Source organism: Lynx canadensis, chromosome A1 (genome assembly GCF_007474595.2).
Source record: "Lynx canadensis isolate LIC74 chromosome A1, mLynCan4.pri.v2, whole genome shotgun sequence".
Taxonomy (NCBI): Eukaryota; Metazoa; Chordata; class Mammalia; order Carnivora; family Felidae; genus Lynx; species Lynx canadensis.
The window spans coordinates 19693514-19718063 of record NC_044303.2 but is presented as its reverse complement, the minus strand read 5'-3'; the positions used below and the strand labels follow the sequence as shown (position 1 = coordinate 19718063).

Below are 24550 nucleotides of genomic sequence, written 5' to 3'. Positions count from 1 at the left end.
TGAGTGTTATAAGGAGGTGGGGTATGTTAGAGGTGGGAGGGTAGACTCTTTAGACTGAAGCCTCAGTGGTGAGAAGCAAGTATCCCACTGCAAAGGCCACCATCAGGAAGAAGGTTGGTGTTTCTGGGATTTTCTAAGCCAGGCTTAGAGAGTATCGAACAGGAGGAGAGGTGAGGTTGGAGAAGCATTATCCCAAATGCAATGGTAAGCCACTGACAGACTTGAAGCAGGGGAGTAATGTGATCTGGCTTATGTTTTAATTTTTTTTTTCCAACGTTTATTTATTTTAAGACAGAGAGAGACAGAGCATGAACGGGGAGGGGCAGAGAGAGAGGGAGACACAGAATCGGAAACAGGCTCCAGGCTCTGAGCCATCAGCCCAGAGCCTGACGTGGGGCTCGAACTCCCGGACCGCGAGATCGTGACCTGGCTGAAGTCGGACGCTTAACCGACTGCGCCACCCAGGCGCCCCGATCTGGCTTATGTTTTAAAACACAATCCTCTGGTCACTGTGATAAAAATAGATTAAATAGATAAAAAGAGTTTGGGGTGGGTGAGGGAAGGGTTCAAGAGAAGAAGCAGGGAAAGCAGGTAGGTTACTTTGATAGTAGAGGCCAGAGCATATGGGGTACTCGGACTGGGGTAGAGGTGATATAAGTGGGAAAATTCAAGACCTACTCTGGAGGCGGAGCTGATGAGTTTATGGTTTGGAAAGGAGTTGTGAGGAAAAGAGAAGAATCAAGGATGACTCTTAGGAACTCAGTTTTTAACCATTGGGTGAATGGTGTGGCAGATTTGAAGATACTGTTTGGGAATGCTTGGAACACCTATTAAATGGTTAATTGACAAAGTGGAGTGGCATTAGATATATGAGTTTGGAGTTGAGGAGCATAAGAATAGTATTTAAAACCATTGTGGTAGGCTGAATAATGGTCCCCCAAATATGTCCATGTCCTAATACCTGGAACCCTGAAGGACCTATTATTGTGCATGAAGTCACTTAAAATATGTCTTTTGTAGCTCTCACATAACACCCAAGGTAGGTATTATTATCTTCCACTTAATAGATTGGGAACCTGAGGCTCAGAGAAGTGGAATGCCTTGTTCCAGGTTCCCAAACTGGAAAATACCTGTCTCACTTTCTAGTGCCTTACAGAATTTCTGCAAAGATGGGAGGTGGTAAAGAGTTGCACTGTGTGCTTTGAGACAGGTCCTTGGCTGCCAAAAACCTGCATAAGAAATGCAGTTCTACGAGGCCTGTCATTTCTTTGCCGGGTTCTGCCATATTATTTTTCTAACCTCCAGAGCCCTTGCTAGCCCAGTCACACCACATGACCACTCTTCAGCTAGTTTGTTAACTCTGGGAGGGCTTAGTAGGGTCATCAAATAATGAACGACCCCACATGCCAGGCCCTGCGCCAGGCACCTAACATTCATTCAATAATCACAGTAACTCTCTCCATTGTCTCTGGAGCAAGCCAGAAAGGCTGAATTACTGGCGAATGGAAAGAAGACAGGGCCAGGAGTAGGGGAGGGAGACTGGGTTCAAGTCCGGGGTGTGGTGGGGGCATAGCCCTAACTGGTAGCTAAAGTAACCTTGGCTAGTAACTTAGTCATTTAAGAAAAACCAGTTAGATGATACTGCAGATAATGCTCTAAACTCCCTCAAAAATGCGTATACGAGAGATTCTCTTCTTTCCCCACCCTCGGGCTCTACTATTATAGGAAACAATCTTAACCACCTGCTCAGCCCTGGGATGCTCTTCATTTCCTCCTTAGAGATCAGTCCGGGCCGCGACTCAGTTAATTGCCTGGGTCGGTGCCGGGCTCCCCAGTTCAGGAGCGCTGAGAAGTGGGCAATAGGTTATTCCAGAAGGGAGATGAGGCTCCGAAAAACTACAACTCCCAGGAGCCCTTGGGGTGCCACTCGGCAGCCTGGGCCTGGTGCATGCTGGGAGCAGTAAATGGCCTCCCGTCGCGGCAGGCTCATTGTTATGGAAGCTCAGAACAGGTAACCCTTACGAACGCCCAGTCACGTCCCAACTAGTTCAGCTTCTTTCCTTCCTGCAAGCTTCTTCTCTTTCCGGCCTCGTCCAGGCCCACTATTCCCCCGCTCCACTCCGCCCCCTTTTATAAATTTGGAGGGGGCGGGGCCTCTGGCAAGCGCGTTCACGGGAGATTAGAAAGGGAGGGACTACAGATTGGAGGTGGAAGGTGGCGAGTCTAGGAGACCGCAGATAATGGAAGGCGGCATGCGTTCCAGGTGCGGTGCTGCGAGGCTTCGGGAATTCGTAGGGGCGGGGCGGAAATGGCTGGTGGGCTGGCGCACGCGTATTGGGCCGCCAACGTCCGCCTCCTTTTTTAGGTTTCCTCACCTCCTCCACCACTCTTCCGGAAGTGCCGCCGCCCTCGCGCCCACCAGCGGCCACCCCCTGCGGCAGGCCCCGCCCCCTACCGGCTCCGCCCCCCCAGCTCTCCGCCCCCTCCTCCGGTGGTGGCGCCGGCTTGCAACCCGGGTCGTGGTGGTTTCGGTGCCCGAAGCCGGGAGCGCTGAGTCGTTCCCGGAGCGCGGCCAGGCTATGAGCGCGGGTCCCCGGCGTCCCGCTCCGGCCAACCAGAGTCCCTGTCTCAGCTTGTGCCCGTGCCTGAGCGGTCTCCTCAGCCCAGCTCCGCGGTGCGGTTGGCGGCGGCGGCGCCCGGCGCGCCCCCTCCTCCGATGGCGGCGGAGATCCAGCCCAAGCCGCTGACCCGCAAGCCCATCCTGCTGCAGCGGGTCGAGGGGTCCCAGGAGGTGGTGAATATGGCCGTGATCGTGCCCAAGGAGGAGGGCGTCATCAGCGTCTCGGAGGACAGGTACGGACCGCCGCCCCTCGGCCGCTAGGAGGGGCGGGACGGGCCGGCGGTCCCGGAGCCCGCGTCCCGGGCTGTGCCTTCACATCGGTGCAAGTGTAGACGTACTCCCCCAAGTTTTTATTATAATGGGCATCCTGGTGATGCTGGTGTCCAGCTGCGCGCCGCCGCCGCTGCGTGGCTCTGGGAAGCGGAGACCAGACACGGCTTGCGCTCTGGCCTTGCCCGGGGTGGTGGCGCAGGCCGGGCCAGGGTGGCCCTTGGACTAACGGTGCGCCGGCCACTGGACCTTGGTCCAGCCCTAAGGACAGAAGGGGGAGAGGGAGGAGCCGCCCAGCCCTGCAGGAGTGTGCGTGGGGAGGATGCTCCGAGAGCCTTTGCTAGATAACTAAGGGTTTTTGAGTACTCTGATACAGTTCTTAAGGGCTCCAGACTGAAAAAGTAAATGCCACTCCCTTCTCCCGAACAGTCCCACTGAATCCAGATCTCCCATACATCTTACACTGAACTCAATGAATATTGCAAGTTGTGAAAAGAGTATAACTTTGGGCTTCTGAACGAAAGGAGAGGTGCCTTTTCTTCTTTGGTCTCCTTATTTCTTCGAGCTCAAGGGGAAGCGCCTAGAACTAACTTGCAAGGGACCCCTGCTGCAAATAGCTCTTGAGTTCCTTCCCTTTGCCTGCTTCCTTTCTTTTTGCCTAATTTTGCTTAATTTGCAGAAGTGGAGCCAGTTGTTCTGCCTTTAATATTTTCTCTTGTTTTTCAGACAATAGCATTTTCGCTTTAACTTAATTCATTTAATATGCCGAAATCAGGCTGATGGAGCTGATTTCCACAGGAATGCTGCCCGACTATAGTAATTATGGTATTTATCTGGAAGTATTGCTTCGATAATACCAACTAGCATTCTAAAAAATGTAACACTATAGAGGCATATGACAAGGGGCTTTTCCTTAAAACGGTAGTTAGGTTAATTTTTTTTTTTTTTAGATTTTCTTATGTTGAGGTAGAGAATTATTTTCTTGGTGACCAGTAAAATTACAGTTGGAGGCAGGGGTAAAGCAACAGTATTTGTTACTGTCTTTATAGTCATTTCAGCACTTTGCATACAGTATGGTCTCAAAAATATTTGCTTGATAGATCTATTCATATGATAGGTTCCTCAGTATAACTAGGATGAGTATATTAATGACACGTACTTGTCTACATCATACTCCATACAAAAGGTGTTCCATTCATTTCCTATGTGGATCTAATGGGAAAAATTGTAAACATACACCAAGGCGAGCAGTCTGCATTGAACAGAATAAATACATTCTGAAGTAGAGTACGTGGATTAAAAACCTTTGACATTCACAAAGAAGTTTATGAGGGTTTAATTTTTGGATAGAGGCAAAATTCTATTAAGGAGATTGCTTCTGGACCTAGAAATTTTTGTTGCAGAATTGTTTTTAAAGGAATATATTTGACATCACTTTCCAGTTTATGACGGCTATGGATGAAGAACTGCTCAACCTAATTGCTGTAGGAAATTCATGAATAAGTTTGTTGAATCAAGTAAAAGAAGGAAAAAAGTTGGTTAAACCTAAGTTCCTTTGATACTAGTTTTTTTTTTTAATTTTTTTTAAATGTTTTTATTTATTTTTGAGACAGAGAGAGACAGAGCATGAGCAGGGGAGGGGAATAGAGAGAGGGAGACACAGAATCGGAAGCAGGCTCCAGGCTCTGAGCTGTCAGCACAGAGCCCGACTCGGGGCTCGAATTTACAGACCGTGAGATCATGACCTGAGCCGAAGTCGGACGCTTAACCGACTGAGCCACCCAGGTGCCCCTATTCCTTTGATATTAGTTTTAAAACTTTTTGCTTTGATTGATAGTTTGGCAGTGGAGGTAAGTTTTCAGTTTTTGATTTTGTTACTGTTTTTAAGAGTTCAAAGGGATCTTGGAGGTTATTTGCTCTAATAGCTTCATTTTATGGATGGGAAGATTTAGGCCAGAGAATTTACCTGCCCAACCTGGTGAGCAGGCCTAGTCCTCAGGCTTCTGCTTCCCATGTTAGTGTGTTATCTTGAAGGGAACAGCGTTAGTGGGATGCATTTCAAGGTATTTAGAGGAACTAAAGTAGCATATATGAGAGAAACTGAAAGATAAATTTCATTTCAGGATAGGTCAAAAGAAATGTGATGTGTAGCTATATAGTAGCTTAATTTTTATGTTTTAGTTTATAGGGTAAATCATAGGAATTATTATTATAGGGTTACTGCTAAATAAATAAGGCCCACCCGTAAGTCCAGAATTATTCTTTCTTTTATTTTTTTTTAATTTTTTTTTTAACATTTATTTATTTTGGAGACAGAGAGAGACAGAGCATGAACAGGGGAGGGGCAGAGAGAGAGAGACAGAATCTGAAACAGGCTCCAGGCTCTGTGCTGACAGCTCAGAGCCCGACGCGGGGCTTGAACTCACAGACCGTGAGATCATGACCTGAGCCGAAGTCGGACGCTTAACCGCCGGAGCCACCCAGGCGCCCCAGTCCAGAATTATTCTTTATGTGTGTTTTATTAATATTCAGATTGACAAACCTGTGTTTCTGTACTCATGGGTGACAATAACTTTGTTATTTAGAGCTCAGTTTTGATTATTGTTTTCATTAGAAGAGAATTGATCTGTATTCTTTCCAGAATCCACTGTCAGTGCCATTTGACATAATGCCGAAGTTATGAAGATAGAATATTGATTTTCATCAAAACCTACAAAGCCATTTCCTTTAGCTATTCTGCTTTAGCTAGAAACTAATAGTTTTCATTCCTGAACTGTAAGGTTAAACCACAAATAATGTCGTGTCCTGAATGGCAGTGTCCTGGAAATTTTTTGAAACCTGGTTTCCCTTTTTGACGTTTGACTCCAGATAGCCCTTATCTAACCTTTGAAAACACTTAACATTTTCTATTTTAAACAGTATCGTAGATACTTATGGTCCCTTCATCTTCTCCATAGTTTCCCTAAGGTGCTATGTGTGTCTTACTCGTTGTAGTATCTTTACGGCCTAGCAAATTGCCTGATCCATGGAAGGCCCCCAGACATTTGCTGTGTATCAGTGACTGATAACATTTTGATTGTTGTTCCTGGGAGCATAGCGTCTTAACTGTTGTTGGCACTTAGTTGATATTTATCGAATGACTTTTTTTTTTTTTTTCAACGTTTTTATTTTTGGGACAGAGAGAGACAGAGCATGAACGGGGGAGGGGCAGAGAGAGAGGGAGACACAGAATCGGAAACAGGCTCCAGGCTCCGAGCCATCAGCCCAGAGCCTGACGCGGGGCTCGAACTCACGGACCGCGAGATCGTGACCTGGCTGAAGTCGGACGCTTAACCGACTGCGCCACCCAGGCGCCCCTATCGAATGACTTTTATGACAACCTATGAAAGCCCTGTGTGGACGAATGTACACTTGTGGGAAAAGGATTGCACTGGATGGATGGTCTTTAGGATACCTTAAAACTCTGGAAGTCCACGCGTTGCTTCATTCATTCCATCAACAAACATTTAAGTTTCTGTTGTGTTCCAAACACACGTGCAGACTCCATTGGGTGAAATGGCAAGATCGTTTGCAGATACAATTCAGTGGGGGGTAAGTTTTAGAAGATAATAAAACAAAACCACAGCCTCTAAGATTTAGTACTGAAAGGAGAATTTTCAGATGGGAAAGAGTGGCTGGACTCCACAGCCCTTATTGTCCCTGCATTTTACCTTCTTTTGGAGGATTCTTTCACTTGCATTGCATTACCATGTTCATGCTACTGCTGCTGTCAGTAGTGGGCTGATAGTATTCTAATCTTCAGGCCAAATCTGCAGGTTTTTTGATAAAAACCCTCACCCTCCGTTCATGTTAGCACAGTTAGAACAGTCTGGAACTTTCCTGGATACCAAGGAAGGAATGTAAGAAATACATAAAAATCTGATTTTCAAGTTTAGATTTCTGGGGCTGTCATAACATAGGACCTGTTCTTGGAACTCACTGGCCGTTTCTGGGTCTATCTTTGCTTTGAGAATAGCCGGATTCTATCTCTGGGGGACTTAGCTACCTTTGGTACTTTGGGTTCCTCGTGAGTCAGCTGCTTTCTGAACTATCTTTTCTGAGTAGATGCCATTTTAACATTCCTTGCTTAGGAGCTTCCTACAAGGCATCTTAGCTCCATGTTGGTTAACACTCATGTAGCCTGCAGCTTACCAGGGGCTCCCTTGTCTGGTCACACAGCCTCTTCTTCAATGATGAAGGCCAGGAGAGACCTCTTTCCGGGTGGGACCCAGCCCCATCTAGACTTTTATGTTCGTATGTTTCTTTATATGCGTATTTTAACACAAGTCAACAATTTTGGCATTCATATAGAGAGTTTCAGTAACTCTAGGTAGTTGCTATTGGGCTGTTATAGGAAGCTGTTCTTTCCCTAGGAGTCTGTACCTTTGTGGTGGGTTAGGGACGGGGGCGGGGGGTCCCGTTTTTTATCTCCGTATTAGGAAATGTGCCGAAGATAGGTACAGTGTCCTCTGTGTTTGCCACAGAATCTCCTCTGCTCGTGGTGGTTAGAAAAAAGGAGTGCTCCTGCAGATGGGTCTTGTAGGATGAGTAGGAGTTCATGTGAAAAAGTGAGGGTAGAGGAAAGCGCATTGTAGGTAGAGGGGGAAAAGAAAACTCCCATTCACTGAGAAGCACTCGAATGGACTGGTTAAGAGTGTCGATTCAGGAGCCAGTCAGCTTGAATTCAGAACTTAGCTCTGAGTGATTTGAGGAATCTGGAAAATTGGTTTCTCCAAAGGAGTCACTATGAGTGGAACTTTCTAAAACCTCTGGGGACAAGAATTTGAAATTATTTTCTGGATAAAAAGATCTGAGGGTGTGGTGGTGGCGTGTTGGAGAGGACGCTCTGTGGGGAGGGGACACTGTAGGGGATGAGGGTAATGAGGGGACTGTGGGGGGAACTACCACCTGATATTCTAACTTTATTCAGGACTAATTTATGCAGCACAGTTAGCAGTGTTCTCTGTAATCCTTAAGGGTAGACAGAACCCCCCCCCCAATGGTGAAGGAGTCAGATTTTTAGGACATCTGGTCCCTAGTGCCTAGCATAATGCAGTGTGTGTTCATTGAAGGAATTAGAAATGACTGACGGATCACCAGTTTGGAATGAAATGAGCCTGAAGAGGTGGTGAGTTTCCGGAGCAAAGTAACTTGAGTTGAGCTTGAGAGAAATTTAGCAGTTTGCTTTCAGCCAGAACAGTGTAGCAGGGGATGGGATTGGGAGGGACTGGGACAAGAGATGGGTTGGATTTTGTTTTTTTTTTAAATCTCTAAGACTTTTTTTTTTTTTTTTTTTTTAACTCTGAACTACTCGATTCTAAGTGGTCATGACTAGTTGACTGTTTGTCGAAAAGATATATTAAAATTTCATTTCATTTTATAAATCCTCATGCTGTTGGTTGATGTATCATTGGTTTTTACCATTCTGAAATCGCGCTGTCTCAGATTTCTGGTTGAAACCATTGTTTCACTAATACTTACAGCTTGGCTCAGTTCAGCTGAGCTCCTAGTAGAGTTTTATGTACCATGTACTTTACAACACTTGCATAAAAAAATAGCTTTGAAAATGCAAATCAAAGTTTTTCCGCAGTGTAAGCATAGTTCTGAAGGTTGAGGAGTTCTTAAGAGTGAAGGTGTTAGGTCATAAAGTCGCAAAATTAGAACCCATCTACACTAATTTTTGAGTGTGTCATGTCTCTATTTAATGGCATAAAATTAATAAACTTTCAACTCTGCACTTGAGACTCCTCACTTGGCAGTAATAATTGCTGGTTTCAAGGTCCCAAAATGGGAATTTACCCCATGTGATTGTTGAAAATCAGACCTTTATGCCGAATTCAGAGCATGAGGCAGTCTTTTTGCCAGCAGATCTGTCTGGAAACAGGCTGCCTCTGTGTCTTGAAAGGTCAGAATACAGATTGACTTTTTTAAGAAAAGATCACTATTGGGAAGGCTTGTTTAAGGAGGCTTAGCTCTCCAGTGACCCCAGAGCTCCTGAAGGTTCTGCATTTCCTACTTAATTTATGCAGTTCAACTAGATTTTGTCCAGGATCTCAAAGGTCTTAATCAGGGTACGTTCATCTGGATATTGCAGGGCAGTGGAAAATTCTCACGCTCCTAAAATGAGGGATTCTTGGATTGTGAAATCCTGACCAACTAACTGTCTTATACCTCAAGTGTGACTAAACGTACTTTGAAAAAGAAAAACAGGTAAAAATCATAGGATGTTAGTAGCTGGAAGAGGCTAAAAAAGGAAATACTACTTTTACTTGCATAGCATCTTTCCCTGGCTCTGTTTTCACTTTGAATTTGGCTTTGAGAGGGAAACATTTTCTATTTGTTTTTGAGAATCACCTTGATGTCATGAAAAAGTTAACAGTTTTGGAGAAGTTAAAACACAGTGGCATTTAGAAATCAGTAAATGAATTATGATTTAAGACTATTTCAAGTAGTGATCTGTTGATATCTATAGCAATAAACTAAATTATATACAGTATATACTTACCTGAAAAGAAAATGGCTATCAAGCCAAGGTTTCTTCTTAACTATGGTTCAGAATAGAAGGACTTCAAAGCAGTAATGCCTTGTTTACTTTTATTTCTTTTTTTTTTTTTTTACATTTTATTTATTTTGAGAGAGAGACAGAGTACAAGTGGGGGAGGGGCAGAGAGAGAGAGAGAGAGAGGCAGAATTCGAATAAGGCTCCAGGCTGTGAGCTGTCAGCACAGAGCCTGATGTGGAGCTCGAACTCACAAACTGAGAGATCATGACCTGACCCAAAGTCGGACGCTTAACTGACGGAGCCACCCAGGGGCCCCTATTTTTATTTCAGTAGGTCTTCCAAGGAGATGCCACAATTAACTTAAACAATTTCCTGACACAGAAAAAATAACTTTGCTTGTGCAATTCCATTACTTTTTTTTTTTTTTTTAAAGGACAGGGGATCGCCTCAGCCAAATGCTGCATTTAGTCATTAGTAAAATTATTCAGAGGTATAAGAAACAGCAAATAAGACCAGAAAAGAAAACAAAGTCATCTGCTTGTCTCTTGGCAGGGTGTTCTGCTTTGTGCTCTCATGTGTCTTTAATTTAAGGATTCTTGGAAAAGAACTGGGACTGGGAGGCCTGATCTCAGCTGTACCCAGCATTGACCTTGGGCATTTCCCAGGACATTTCATCACTCCAACTCTGGCAAAGGAGCATCATTCCATCTGGCAGAAGGAGCATGTAGGAGTTCCTAGCTCTGACACTGACTATGTGATGTGCCCATGTAGTGACTAGACAAGCATAAGTGTCTGCAGCCACATCACCCTAAAACCTTGAGTGGAGGAAGGTGCGCAGAGGGGGAAAATGTTGCACGAGACATCTGTAAACGGTGCTTTCTGGAGCCTTTGAGGGCAGCGGTTGTTTATTCCTGGATGAAATACTAGTATTGGTGCCTGATACTCACTTAAACTGGATTCACTACATTCCTACTTCTGGATGAATCTTTTAGTTTCAAATACTGAAGAGTTTAGCTCTGGGCAGTTTGTTGATCCCCATATCAGGGACTGAGTTGTCTAGAGTAATGCTTTTGAAACTTTTTTGGCCACGTGTCATAGTAAAAAAACATTTAGCATTGTTATCCAAGACTCTAAATACGCATACACACATGTCACCGAAACAACAGTATAAATGCATCCTTTTAAAAAAATTTTTTTATTGTTTATTTATTTTGAGAGAGAGGGCACAAGCCAGTAGGAGAAGAGAGGGAGACACAGAATCAGAAGCAGGCTCTAGGCTCTGAGCTGTCATCAAAGAGCCCGATGCAGGGCTCGAACTCATGAGCTGAGCTTTGAGATCATGAACCTGAACTGGAGTCGGAGGCTTAAACCAACTGAGCCACCCAGCTGCCCTCTTTGCTTCTTTAATACTAGTTCTACACTTTCAATTATTGTAGCGAATGCGTTGTCTTGATGGCCAATAGCCTGAGTCTCTCTGGCCAGGTCAGTGAATTAATAGGACAGGCATCTTTTTTTGCTTCAGATGATTGGCTCTTTCCCACACTTTAGGATTTCAGAGTTTCAGGTTTCCACATCTGTAAATTGGCTCCTTCTGGAATTGTTGGGAGGTGTACATGAGCTGACATTCCCACAGCACTTGGTGTTGTACTGGGAGCATAGATGGTGCTGAGTAAAAGGCAGTTGTATTTTTTATGATTCCACCGTGCCTCTAGTAGGGAAGCGTTTCCTGCTGCTATGGTTTCCATTAAGGCTTGCCTACTTAAGAGTCACCTTGGAGACACAAAGGCAGGGCTATTGAATTTTTCTTTGTGTACTTTCATATGTTTCAGAGCCCTCGTCTTTCTTCTCTAGATGTAGAGGGTAACGTTACTCTCGTTTTTTTATTGCCACTGCCCAAACTTGCCCCCTCGAAATCAGTGATCAGGAGATCTATGTGGCTGCTGTGCTCCTCCACAGGCTTCTTCCTTTTTCCATTTGTCATCTTGTCCTGAAACAGTGTGTCCATTGTCTCCATTGGTCTCCTGGAGGGCAAGGGCTGTGTCTTCCACGTAGTGCATGGGGAATATTTGGAAGTAGGGATGTAATGCTAAACTGAGCTGCCTTCAACTGAAAGCCTGGGCCTTATAGCCGCAGCTAGTGGGTTGAGTTCACCCTCAGGCAGATGTTGACCTGGTGCAATGTTTCTGGAAGTTTGAATCAGTAGCCAAGTTTTATAAATCTGGATTCCACATAAAATTCCATTGCTGGCTTCTCTTGACAAATGGAAGATGTAGCTGTGCCAAGCCTCGAATTCTCCTCTTATGGGTCCCTTGCTCTGCCCACTTCTGGTTAGGGTCAGCCGGGCAAGGCCACGAGAGGGATGCCCACGCTGCCCACTGATGGGGAGACGGCACACGAGACACAGCTTTGCTGTCTTCCTCTAAATCTGTAAGGTGACACTTGCCCTCATTGTGGAGTCAGTAGTTTGAGCTTTTGGGGTATTCAGAAGAAGAGGTAGAAGAAATGGAAAGATACCCAGAAAGCCCATATTTCTAGAAAGTTAGGTGGGGGTAGAGGGAGGATGCACATACGTTAAACATGAAGACGCCCTTTTGAAGGGATCCTGATGTTATACACAGCAAATATATAAAATAAAGGCAGGTATTGGTGAATCAGGCGTGGCATTTATCCCTCCCTATCCCCTCTCTGGAGGCTTCCTAACAGTGTTGGCGCTTGGAGCTCAAGTCCGGACAAGCTGGTTGGACTCTCAGTTCTGCCACCTACTGGTTGTGTGATGATCCTTGGCAGCTGTAAAATGGGAATTAAAAGAACACCTACCCTGTGGGATACTTCTGAGGGTTCAGTGGTGTGGTGTTTCTAAAAGTGCCCCATCTAGCCATTCCTCAAGAATGTTAGGGTTTGCCTTCCTTCCTCCAGGCTGCTTTTCTTTTTTTTTTTTTTTTAATTTTTTTTTTTAACCTTTATTTATTTTTGAGACAGAGAGAGACAGAGCATGAATGGGGGAGGGGCAGAGAGAGAGGGAGACACAGAATCGGAAGCAGGCTCCAGGCTCCGAGCCATCAGCCCAGAGCCCGACGCGGGGCCCGAACCCACGGACCTCGAGATCATGACCTGAGCTGAAGTCGGACGCTTACCGACTGAGCCACCCAGGCGCCCCTCCAGGCTGCTTTTCTAATCCTTCAGTAACTGTCTTGTGCCTCTAACTCTTCCTCGTCCCTTCTTTGTCTTTGAATCAATCCTTCTTTCCCTTTAGTGTTCATTCCATTCTTTCCTTATATGCCCGTGCTTCTGCAAAGAGGGCTCAAGCATCATGACACTAGTTCGGAACCCTCTTTGATCCTCTTCTGAAATTGATGTTTCATAGTTTGCATACCGTATGTGAAAATACTTCATAGACTGTCAGGTCCTATACAAATGTGAAGGACTGTGGCCGTAAATACAAAACATGAATGTATATTTTTGAGTTTAAATACATTTAAATTCTAATGTAAAAAACCAGTAAAATTACATTATTGCTTTTTATTTTGCAGATCTGGATTAATATTTTTCTTGAGTCAGTTACCCTCAGTAGAAAAAAGCATCCCATGCTGTTAGGATTATAGTAACCTGTTTTAGTGCTCACTGGCATTTCTGGCCTTTGGAAAATACCAGCTGGTTGATATTTTAAGGTGAATCTAGTTTGCGGGAGAAGGGATGTTGGAAATGGCTAACTTATTATATTCTGATTTTTGAATCTATATCTATATTTAAAATTTTTTTGAATGTTTATTCTTGAGAGAGAGACAGAGAGACGGAGAGACAGAGCATGAGCGGGGGAGGGGCGCAGAGAGAGGGAGACAGAATCTGAAGCCGGCTCCAGGCTCCGAGCTTTCAGCACAGAGCCCGACGTGGGGCTCAAACCCATGAACCATGAGATCATGACCTGATCTGAAGTTGGACACTTAACAACTGAGCCACCCAGGTACCACTTGAATTTATATTTGAATGGCTTCATAAGTTCTCTTTATATTCCAAAGCTTAGATGGTTAAGCAGTTTTGAAGAATGAATACTTTTTCTCCATAAGGTAAAATTAAATTAGAGGGGTTAGTTATGTTTAATCAGAATGGTTAGCTGAATTAGCATGCTGGTTGGGTGGATTAAATTGGTTCAGAATTTGGTTACAGTGCGTATCAGATGTGCACAATGTAGATCTTTGAGCTTTATCTGAACAGAAAAGGGAAAAAAGCTGAGAAAAGAGAGTTCACTCAGTCTGAAAAGGTTCAAAGTAGTATAAGGGAGAGGAAGAGGCCCAGGCAAGGAGTCTCCAGAGGGATGTGTGGGTTGTCTATCAGTATATATATAATGTCTGTGGGTTGCCCTGTTTCTCTGGGTATGATCTTTTCCCCACCCCTCTGGTTTTACTTTTGTTAGTTTTCGTTTCAAAAATGTACTACCTTGCTCTCTCTTTTTTTTTTTTTTTTTTTTCATTCCCCTGCCCCTCACACATGCCTGGCCTCCCCCATTATGAACATCACTCACCAGAATGTTACATTTTTACCAAGGATGAACTTATACCAACACATCATTATCATCCAAAGTCCATAGTTTACCTAGGATTCCCTGTTGGTGTTATGTACTCCCTGGACAGATGTATAATGACATATCCGTCATTATAATACCAAATACCATCTTTTTACTGACCTAAAAATACTCTATGTTCTGCCTGTTAGTCCTGTCTACCCCTTGCCCCCAATCACTGATCTTTGTATTGTCTCCATAGTTTTGCTTTTTCCGGATTGACTTCTTTCACTTAGTAATAATGCATTTTAGTTTTCTTTTCATGTCTTCCTGGCTCATTCCTTTTTAGCACCATTGTCTGGATATACCAGTTTATCCATTCACCCACTAAAGGACATTTTGGTTGCCTCCAGGCTTTGGTAGTTATCAGTAAAGCTTCTATAAACATCCGTGTGCTGGTTTTTGTGGATAAATACCAAGCAGCACAGTAGGTGTTGTGGCACATGCACGTTTGGTTTTATGAGAAACTGCCAGACTGGCTTCCCAAGTGTCTGTACCATTTTGCATTTTCACTAGCAGTGAATGAGAATACCCTTACCAGCATGTGGTGGTGTTAGTGGTCTGGATTTTGGCCATTGTGGTAGGCGTGTAGTGATATCTCATTGTTATTTTCACGAGCATTTCTCTGATGACGTGACGTGAAGTGTATTTTCATATGCTTATTTGCCATCTGTAGATACTTGTTGGTGAGGTGTCTGTTAAGGTCTTTGGCCCATTGTTTAAACTGAATTGTTTGTTTTCTTACTGTTGAGTTTTAAGAGTTCTTTGTATATTTTGGATAAATAGTCCTTTATTGATGTGTCTTTTGTAAATATTTTCTCCTGGTCTGTGGCTTGTCTTCTAATTCTCTTGATGTTGTCTTTCACTGAGTGGAAGTTTTAGGTTTAAAGAAGTAAATCTTCTCAATTATTCCTATCATGGATTGTGTGTTTGGTGTTGTACCTAAAAAGGTGATCACCATACCAAAGGTCATCTAGATTTTCTCTTATGTCATCTTCTGGGAGTGTACTGTAAGTTCCTGACATTTTGATTGTGGAAGCATTCAGTTCAAAAGACAGTCATTTTGAGTAAACATGTTGCCACTTGTATGATGCAGCTACTAGTAAAACAACCAGGTAAGGAACTAGGCCATTCCCACACATGAAGGTCCTTCTTTCAAAAAGCCCCGGGTAACCTGGGTAAGTGACCGCTTGAGTGACCCCACTTCTCGCTTTCAGTGCCCTAATTCTTGGTCTCATGGTTTTTTTGTTTTGTTTTTTTTGAGAGAGAGAGAGAGAGTGAGTGAGCATGAGTGGGGGAGAGGCAGAGAGAGGGGGAGACAGAGGGTTGGAAGTGGGTCCCACACTGACAGCAGGGAGCCCGATGTGGAGCTCGAACTCATGAACTGTGAGTTCGTGACCTGAGCTGAAGTCAGCTGCTCAACAGCCTGAGCCACTCACGTGCCCCTTGCTCTCATGTTTTAACTCAGCCGGTAAAGAATGAACCCATGAAGCCCTAGATATCACTCTTGGACAAAGGCAGAGCCTGGGTCCGATCTCTCTCTCTCTTTCTCTACGTGTGACCTCACTGTGGCCCTCTGGAATGCCATGTACCCTCCAGAATCTGTGAGTAATAAATCTTGTTCCTCAAAGTTCCGTAATGGTTTATTGCAGAAATGTAGTTTCCAATTGTAATAAGAACTCAAGAGCTGGCCTGCAGGCCATGAGTAGGTGCCCTATTGGGGGAAGTGTCTGTGGAGCTCACCATGAGTGATACGTACTCTGCAGGCCTTCTTAACGGAGGCTCGGGACTGTCAGAACAGAGTTTTCTAGTTTTGCATTTTACATTTGGGTCTATGATCCATTTCGAGCTAACTTTTGTGAATCTTCTCTCTAGATTCTTTCTTTTGCATGTTTGTGGATGCCAGTCTTCTGAGCACCATTGTTGAAGAGGCTATCTTCGCTCCCTTATATTGCCTTTGCTCCTTTGTCAAAGATCAATTGACGGTATTTGTGGGGTGTCTGTATCTGGGTTCTGTATTCTGTTACATTGATCAATTTATCTGTTCTTTTACCCATACCACACCACTTTGATTACTGTAGCTTTATAGTAAGTCCTGAAGTCTGATAGCATCAATCCTCTAACTTGGTTCTTGTCTTCCAGTATTGTGTTCACTACCCTGGGTCCTTTGTTTGCCTCTCCATCTAAACTTTAGAATCGGTTTGTCAATATCCATAAAATAACTTACTGGGATTTGGATTGCATTGAAAATATATATCAAGTTGGGAATATTGATACTATTGAGTCTTCCTATCCATGAATGTGGAATGTCACCTCATTTATTAGTTATTCTTTGATTTCATTCATCAGAATTGGTAGTTTTCCTCATATAGTTTCTTGAATATATTTTGCTAGATTTATACCTAAGTATTTCATTTTTGACAGTACTAGTGTAAATGGTACTGTGTTTTTAATTTCAAGTTCCACTTGTTCATTTCTGGTATATAATAAAGCATTTGACTGTTGTATATTAACCTTGTGTCTTGCTGCCTTGCTATACTACTTACTCTACTCTTTAATAATTTAAAATTCTTAAATGAATCTTTAAGAGGTGCATACATCTGGAGGGATAGATCAGTATCAGTACTGAACTCAGAAGGTCTATACATGCTCTTTAAGTTGTTGATTTGTTGGTAAGTGAACAAAAAATTAGTTTCTTGAGATTACTTTGAGTAGCTTCCAGTGATCCATTGGAACTAGGATGGTCCTTTTGTGTCTTTGACTATAACTGACATTTTTATGTTTTGAAATAGGGGTGTGTTTATGCCCTACCACTAAGTAATTACTGGGAAATTCCATTCTTGAGCCTGAAGGACTGAACTTGAGCTTGAAAACTTGAAGCATTGGACAGTTTTTACATAGCACAAATATTAAGTTTGTTCTTTCAAATATGCTGTCGTAGTCAGGATTTTCAGGGCCCAGCATTGCTTATTTCTACTTTTACAAAACTTTTACTTACAAGAATTGATCTCTTTTTTGCTTTTCTTGCCTACTAGTCCATGCCCATATTATGTGGAAAAGTGAGGTTAAAGCTGGTGATGAATCCTGGATGGATTTGCAGAGAGATTGGGATCAAAATGGCATTTAGTTATTTGAAGTGTAATTTAGCTAGGAGATTGCCACAATTTGAGAATTTAATAATCATTGTAGAAACAAGGTTTTAAGGTTAAAAAAGAGAAGGTTGCTTATTTGGTAGTTCATTTCCTGTGGGTACTAATTAATCCATACCATAACTGAAGTTCTGAATATTTGAACGAAAAATAGCAGGTAAAAATAGCTAGATGCTGGCAGTTACATTTAAAAAACAATTAAACTTGTTTTTAAGGTGATAGTACATGCAGTTGTGAAATTCAGAAGGCTAGCCTGAGAAAAATGAAACTCCTTCCCACTTGTGGGTCTTACGATTTTGTGAAAGGAAAGCTGATGGGATTTGCACATGCTCTCTCTGACACGTGCCCTGATATGGATCTCTTTGGGCATTTCTGCTTTCGCAGCTGTAAACTTCACTCTTAGAACTACTCTACTCCTAGAACTACTCTGGCGATTAGCAGTGTTTGCATGGGGCTTCCCCTCCTCCTCCGCCTGATCTGATAGCTGTATTCCCTCAGCACACTCTTTGTGTATTTGTTAAAACACCTCCTAACATGCATTAAAATTATTTATCTATTTATCTTCTGCTCTGGGATCCTCAGCACCGTGTTGTTTTTCAAGGCCTCTGCTCAGAACTTAGAACACAGTAGGCAGAATTGGAGCAGTAGACGTTTCTGTTGTGTGTCGGTTCACAGTGAGGGAGGGAACCACTCTGGAAACCAGTCGTCTTCTGGTGATAGATAATGGTACAGTCTCTTCGGTTGCTTTGGTAATGTGAACAGAAACCAGCTCTGGAGTTTCCTGGCAGAAGGCTCAAGTATCTTGCAGAATCTGAGGACAGGGAGGCATTTGGACTCCAGGAATAGAACTAAAGACTGGAGCTTATGGAGAACCAGGAAGTCTCTTCTCCCTGTTGCTCCTGAGTTTCTCATTGTCTGCTCCATTCTTCTCTCTTGCTTACACTGGCTGTCTCTATTTCTTACTTAGTCACATGGCAGAATATGGCTGCCATCTGCTCCCGCAGCGTACGCGTTCTAGTGTAGGTAAGCAAGGAGAGAGGGATTGAGGTCAGGCCGCCAGTTCCGGTTCCAGGGTTCCTTGGGGAGGGACTTACTGGTCCAGCCATGGTAGACTGTTCCCTTTGGGACTGTGACCACACGGGGGCTCCTGTTGCAGATTATGGCCATCACTGCTTCAGCCTGTGGAGGGGGGAGGGGAAAGGGCAAGCGTCAGATAAGAGATGGAAAGCACGCAATCCAGCAAGTGCCCGCTGCTGGAGCAGTGTGGGCGTAAGGTGAGATCATGCCCTTGTAGCTTGGTGTGGTGTTGGTAGTTGCTCTAGTAGCAGCAGAATAAGGAACACCGACGTGCTTTTCTCATGATCTTCATTGCCTGACTTTCTTTGAAATCTGCTCATATAGCACCTGGCACCGTTTTCTCCTCATTGCTTCCTTTGCTGATTCGACATGTTGACTGCTATTTTCTTGTAGTGGATATAAGGTGGAGAATGGGTAGGTACTCACTATGAATGTTTGCTGAGCAAAAGCCATTATTATAGTGACAAATTTTAGCACCAGTGAGCAGACCCCATATGGTAACCATATTTTCTAAACGCCAAATCGAAACACATGCTAAAGGAAAGTTCTTTTTCCCCCCTGATGGATGAACTTACATACATATTTCATTATATTTTTAACAAACTGAAATTTGAAAAATGACATTAAGCACATATGGGCACAGTATGTATTCCATTTCAGGGAGAAGGCTGGAAAGCCTCAAGAATATTAATAGTAGTTAGTAATAGCTGACATTCATTGAGTCCATGCCATGTGCCAGGCACTGTGTTAAGCCCTGTATGTGCCTTTTCTTGTTTAGTCCTCAAGGTGATTTTATGAAGCTGGTATTTTACTCTCATTTGAGAGAGGAGGGAACAGATGCTGCCAGGAAGAGGCAGGGTGAGGATGTGCCCTTGCATCATGGAACTCTACAACCCTTCCGTTTAGCCTTAATGTGCTACGCCACCTCTCAGAGGCCTCAGTGGGGGGGTAGAGGGACCAGCCTCCATGGAGATCACAAAAGGCTGAATTTGGTTTTTCAGAGGAAAAGCTAGCAAATCAACTAACTAGTCAACACATGATAACACAAATTAAGAAGAAAAGAGGGTAGATGTCCTTTTACATCCTTACGATGCCCTTCTTTACCGCTCTGAGTGTTGGTATTCCAAAATATGCCAAAATTGTAGGTGTGAAAGAAATCACCCAATTAAAAAATGGACGAAGGACCTGAAGAGACGTTATTCCAAAGAAGATATGTGAATGGCTCACAGGTGCATGAAAAGTTGCCCAACATCACTAATCATCAGGGAAATGCAGATCAAAAATGTATTGAGATATTACTGTATGCCTGTTAGAATGGCCATCATCAAAAAAGACAAAAGATAATGAATGCTTGGCAAGAATAAGGAGAAAATGAAACCCTTGTGCTCCGTTGGTAGAATTGTAAACTGGTGCAGCCACTGTGGAAAACAGGATGGAGGTTTCCTCAAAAAACTAAAAATTGTACTACCATATAATTTAGCAATTCCACTTCTGGGAACATATCCAAAGCAAACAAAAATACTATGTTGAAAAGGTACCTGCACCCCCATATTCATCACAGCATTATTTACAATAGCCAAGTTACAGAAACAACCTAAGTGTTCACCAGTGGATGAATAAAGAAGGTGTTTGTATACAGTAGAATATTACTCAGCCATGAAAAAGGACATCTGCCGTTTGTGACAACACGGATGGGCTTTGATGGCATCATGCTAAGTGAGTAAGTCAGAGAAAGAAAATACTGTATGGTATCACTTACATGTAGAATCCAGAAAAAAAAAATTGAGCTCATAGAAAAAGGGATCAGGTTTCTGGTTATCAGAGGCACGGGGTAGGGAGAGGGGAAATTGGAGGAAGGTGGTCAAAAGGTCTAAACTTGCAGTTATAAGACAAATAAGTCCTAGGGATATAATGCACAGCACGATGACAGTAATTGACTGGTTACAGTGACTGGTATATGTGAAAGTTGTTAAAAGAGGAAATCCTAAGAGTTCTCATCACAAGGAAAAAAAAAACTTTTTTTTTTTTTTTTTGGTATCTATGTAAGATGTTGGATGTTAACTAAACTTACTGTATTAATCTTTTCACACTAAAAAAAAAAAAAAAAGACTTGTTGACCCCAAACAACATTATAGATACGACTTTGACTTCTGTCAAAGGGCTACACGTTTATTGATGGACAGCAGGGTCTGTGAATGAGGAAGGCCTTTTAGGCTGCATGGGGCCTTTATCAGTTAGGCCTAACCCAGTACAGGCTTGTTTTCCTCATATAACAAAACATCCGGAGATAGGTGGTCCTTATGCCTTCTTGCTCTGCCATCTCCAGTGTGTGGCTTTCTTCCCTATAGTGGCCTCATGGCTCAAGATAGCTCTTTGGCTTTCAACTTGGCATCTGCTCATAACTCTATCACAAGACCACTTAACTGCAAGGGAGGATAGGGTGTTTGTTTTCAATACTTTAACACAATTGGATATGGGGAGATGATTGCTCATAGGAGGCCCTTGGCTAGGGGAGCTATCCTATACTGCTTTGACTAATATTGGCTTTAAGCTTGGGAATAGCTTGGTCTCCAGATAGGTTCCATTTGAATTTTGTAGCCTGCAAAGCTGATTTGAACTCTTCCCCTCCCCCCAACTCTGTCCTTCCTGCTAATATTACAGGACTGCCTTTGCCTCTTGGGATAGATTCCCAGATTGGCCTGAATGCTGTAATCTAAATCTTTATATGTGGGGACCTGTGTGTGTGTGTATATGTGTTTCTCTTTTTCTTTCTCTCTCTTTCTTTCTTCTTTCTTTTCTTTCTTTTCTTTTCTTTTCTTTTCTTTCTTTCTTTCTTTCTTCTTCTTTCTTTCTTCTTTCTTTCTCTTTCTTTTTAAAAGATCTTTTATTTGTAAGTAATCTCTACCCAACATGAGGCTTGAACTCACAACCTCGAGATCAAGAGTCGCATGCTCTACCGACGTAGCCAGCCAGGCGTGGGGACCTGTGTTTCTTAAGCGAATGAATATAGGCCTGGGACTTTGATGATTAATGTATGAGTGCTTTGGCCATGGACCACCATGAAGTTCGTCAATTAATCTGAAATATTAGAAAGTTTGCCAATTCTTGACAGCCTCTTAGAACCATTTGAAACCATCCATTTGCTCTTCTCATTTAGATGCCAGATACCAAACTGCTGGCAGAATTTGTAAATGCTGAACCACTGTATGTTTTCTAAATGTGTAGTAAGTATGTTTTCTGTTAATGTTTATATTCAGAATATCTGGTGCAGAAGTACCCTTGTGGGGGTTTAATTGTAGGTGTGGTGAGGTAGTGATGTCTTCGGCTCCCAGGGCTGCCCGGGAGGGCCTGGGGCAGTTGGACTCCCTGGGCTGTGTGCTTCTGGCTGGGAAAACCTTTAGGTGTCAGGGTGCCGTAAGGGGTTGGGAAGCACCTCTCTCGGGACACTCATGGCTTTTATGTTGGGCTTATTACAACAACCAAGTCATCAAACCTGCCCACGTTTTCTCGCTGACATTCTGAGAAAGATATCGAAGGATGTTTTCTTTACATTGTAATATAAATAATTTCCCCACAGTTTAAATTATGGAATCGTTCGTGGGCTACGGTCAAGCAACGTCTTATGGTATAAAGAGGGTGAGAGAAGGACTTACAGGGCCTAACTTGAAATTATGCTTTTCTCACTTAGTCTTCATTTGTCTCAGGGTCAGCTTCTTAATTTATAAAACAGGGAGAATAATGCTGCCTTCTTCATAAGACCGTGGTGAGAATTAAATGAAATAATGGGGATGAAAATGCTTTTGTAAAGCTCCGTGAGGGGCCACCAAGTCCCATGGCCATAGGCATAAGGCATGCAACATAAATGAGGGAAGCAGCATGCTTTGAGAATAATTAGTTGTAAGTAGGTCGGACCTCCGAGTCAGTGATACAAGAGGGTGTGGCGGGGGTTGTGAGGAGTGCTTGCCTCCTGAAAGAGGACGGCACCTTCTCAGATCCAGCAAATGTTTGCCATGTGGGAATTCAGGCCCTGTGTCTCCAGATCCTTGGATTCTTCAGGAAGTACTGCAAACCCAGATTTTTTTTGTGACATCTTTAATTTTTTAAAAAAATTAATTTCTTTATTTTGAAAGAGTGGGAATGAGAGAATCCCAAGCAGGCTCCTCGCTGAGTGGAGCTCGACGTGGGGCTCGATCCCACAAACTGCGAGATCATGACCTGAGCTGAAGTTAAGAGTCGGACACTTAACCGACTGAGCCACCCAGGTGCCCTGCCATCTTTCAGTTTCTAAAGTTCATGCAGGGGTGCTGAGCGAGGATCCTGCTTGGGATTCTCTCTCTGTCCCTCTCTCCATGCCCTTCCCTCGTTCACTGCACACGTGGCACGCACACACTCTCTCTCAAAATTAAATAAATAAATAAATAATAAAGTTAGTGAGAAAACTGTTTTTACAAACTCCACAGAGCAAGCAAAATATTGACCTGGGCTGGAGTCTGCCCTTTGTGTTCTAAATACTAATTTCTTTGGAAAATCATGCACACCAATTTATAATATGTATTGATGAGGTTTCCAGTTAGAAAAGGCAGCTATATTAGGGTTGCCTCCTTCCTGTTGTCATTTTGTCCTCTCAGGTTTCTGTTTCACATCCTCCACTGAAAGTTTCTTCCCTGAGTATGTTGAAGAACATATCCCTATAATGAAACAATCCCTCTATCAAACAAAAATTCACATGGAGGGACTCTTAGTAGCTAGGAATCACGTAAGTCTTGACTTTTAGCTATGAAACAGAGATACACCCAAAGCCTAAGGAAAGGGGAGTCTATTATGAGGTGGCAGAAAACTTCCTGGAACGCAGGGGTGGAGGAAATGTGGCTGAGCCTTATGAACGTCAAGGTTTGGGAACAGGAGAGACTTGAGGACCCTTTAGAGCTGTGCTTTCCAGTATGGTAGGCACTATCCACATGTGACTATTTAAATTTAAATTTAAATTAATTAAAATGAAAACTTTCTTCGTGGCACTAGCTGCATTTCAGATCCTCAGAAACCACATGTGGCAGATTATTGAATGTTTCTGTCCTCACAGAAACTTCTGTGGAACAGTTTGGGAGAGAAACAGGGCCATGAAGTGGGAGGTCTAGTTAAAGGTTAAACTAAATGATGCTGGTGCCTGAGCTGAAGCACTGGCAGTGGGCACACTGGAGGACCGCAGGCTTCCTGGGGAAGGTTACGCTTGGGGAGGCAGCACTGTGTAGGGGTTAGAGCGAGGACTGGTGTCACATTTGAGTCTGCTCTCCCATTTCTTAGCTGTATGGTCGCAGATAAGTTACTTAAGGCTCAGTTTCCTAGGCTAAAAAATGGGGGTTGTTGAAGCCTTGGGAATGGATGCAAGAACCCAGGGAAAATGGGTAGAATGAAAAGGGAAGATGATGAGCAGTGTGATCAGAGAAGCTGCTGGGGAGGCTTGCAGTGAGGCCTGTTAGTCGGGGAAGATCTCAGAAAGACATGGACGCTAACCAAGTTTCTAAAGGGGAGTGGATTCTGGATTTGGGGTTGGCCGTTGTCCATCCACATAAGGATAGCACATTGATTGGGAGTATGGGCACTGGAGTCAGACGTGGGTTCACTGTCACCATATACTAGCTCTGCTAGTGTGTAATTAACGTACAGGCTCTCTATTACCTGGACCTCTGTTTTCATACGTGCTAATTGGGCATGGTAATAGAATTTAGAATTTATTTCAAAGGGTTTTATTAAGGGATATAATTCATATACAGACTTAGTAAAGAGTCTGAAATGCAGTAAACATTCAGTAGATGTTAGTTTTGTTATTTAAGGATCCATCCTTGAAAAGTGGAAGTTCAGTGTTGAATAACAAGAGAATCACGGTGGATGTGGATTGTACAAACATGGAGAGTTTTCACCAAATATGGGTTATTAAAGCTAAAGGGCACCGAGTCGGAAATCTGGAATGACAAGGAAATAATTGTGGTGTAAATGAAAAAGCGTTACTTTTGTGTATACTGTGGGACTCATTACCCAGAGCCTGCTAGAGAAATATACTTCACAAAGTTCAGAATAGTTGAAGGCATGGATGGTGACCCCATACTGGACAATTAAGAGGATGCTGGGATATTTGGTGCATCTGAGAGAGCAAACATGAGGTGCAGGAGACATTTTAAATGTTTTCTTTGGGGACTAATAATTACATGTCTTGCAAGGGACCGGGAAGAGGGCTTTTTCAACATTTTATCACGGTAAGTCGCTTCCAAATGGATGCCTTTTTTTCCTCGTTGCTACTCTGTGAGCTTGCTCTTGTCTTTCCTCCTTTTAACTTTCCT

General features: G+C 43.3%; 1 protein-coding gene across 1 annotated transcript in view; it reads left to right on the top strand.

Moving 5' to 3' along the window:
* Positions 1–2543: 2543 nt before the first annotated feature.
* Positions 2544–24550, top strand: part of WDFY2 (WD repeat and FYVE domain containing 2) — a 177317-nt gene continuing 155310 nt past the window's right edge. The window contains exon 1 of the mRNA XM_030309887.2: positions 2544–2853. Coding sequence (XP_030165747.1) covers positions 2717–2853 — 137 coding nt within the window. The 5' untranslated portion in view covers positions 2544–2716. The remainder of the gene's footprint in view (positions 2854–24550) is intronic.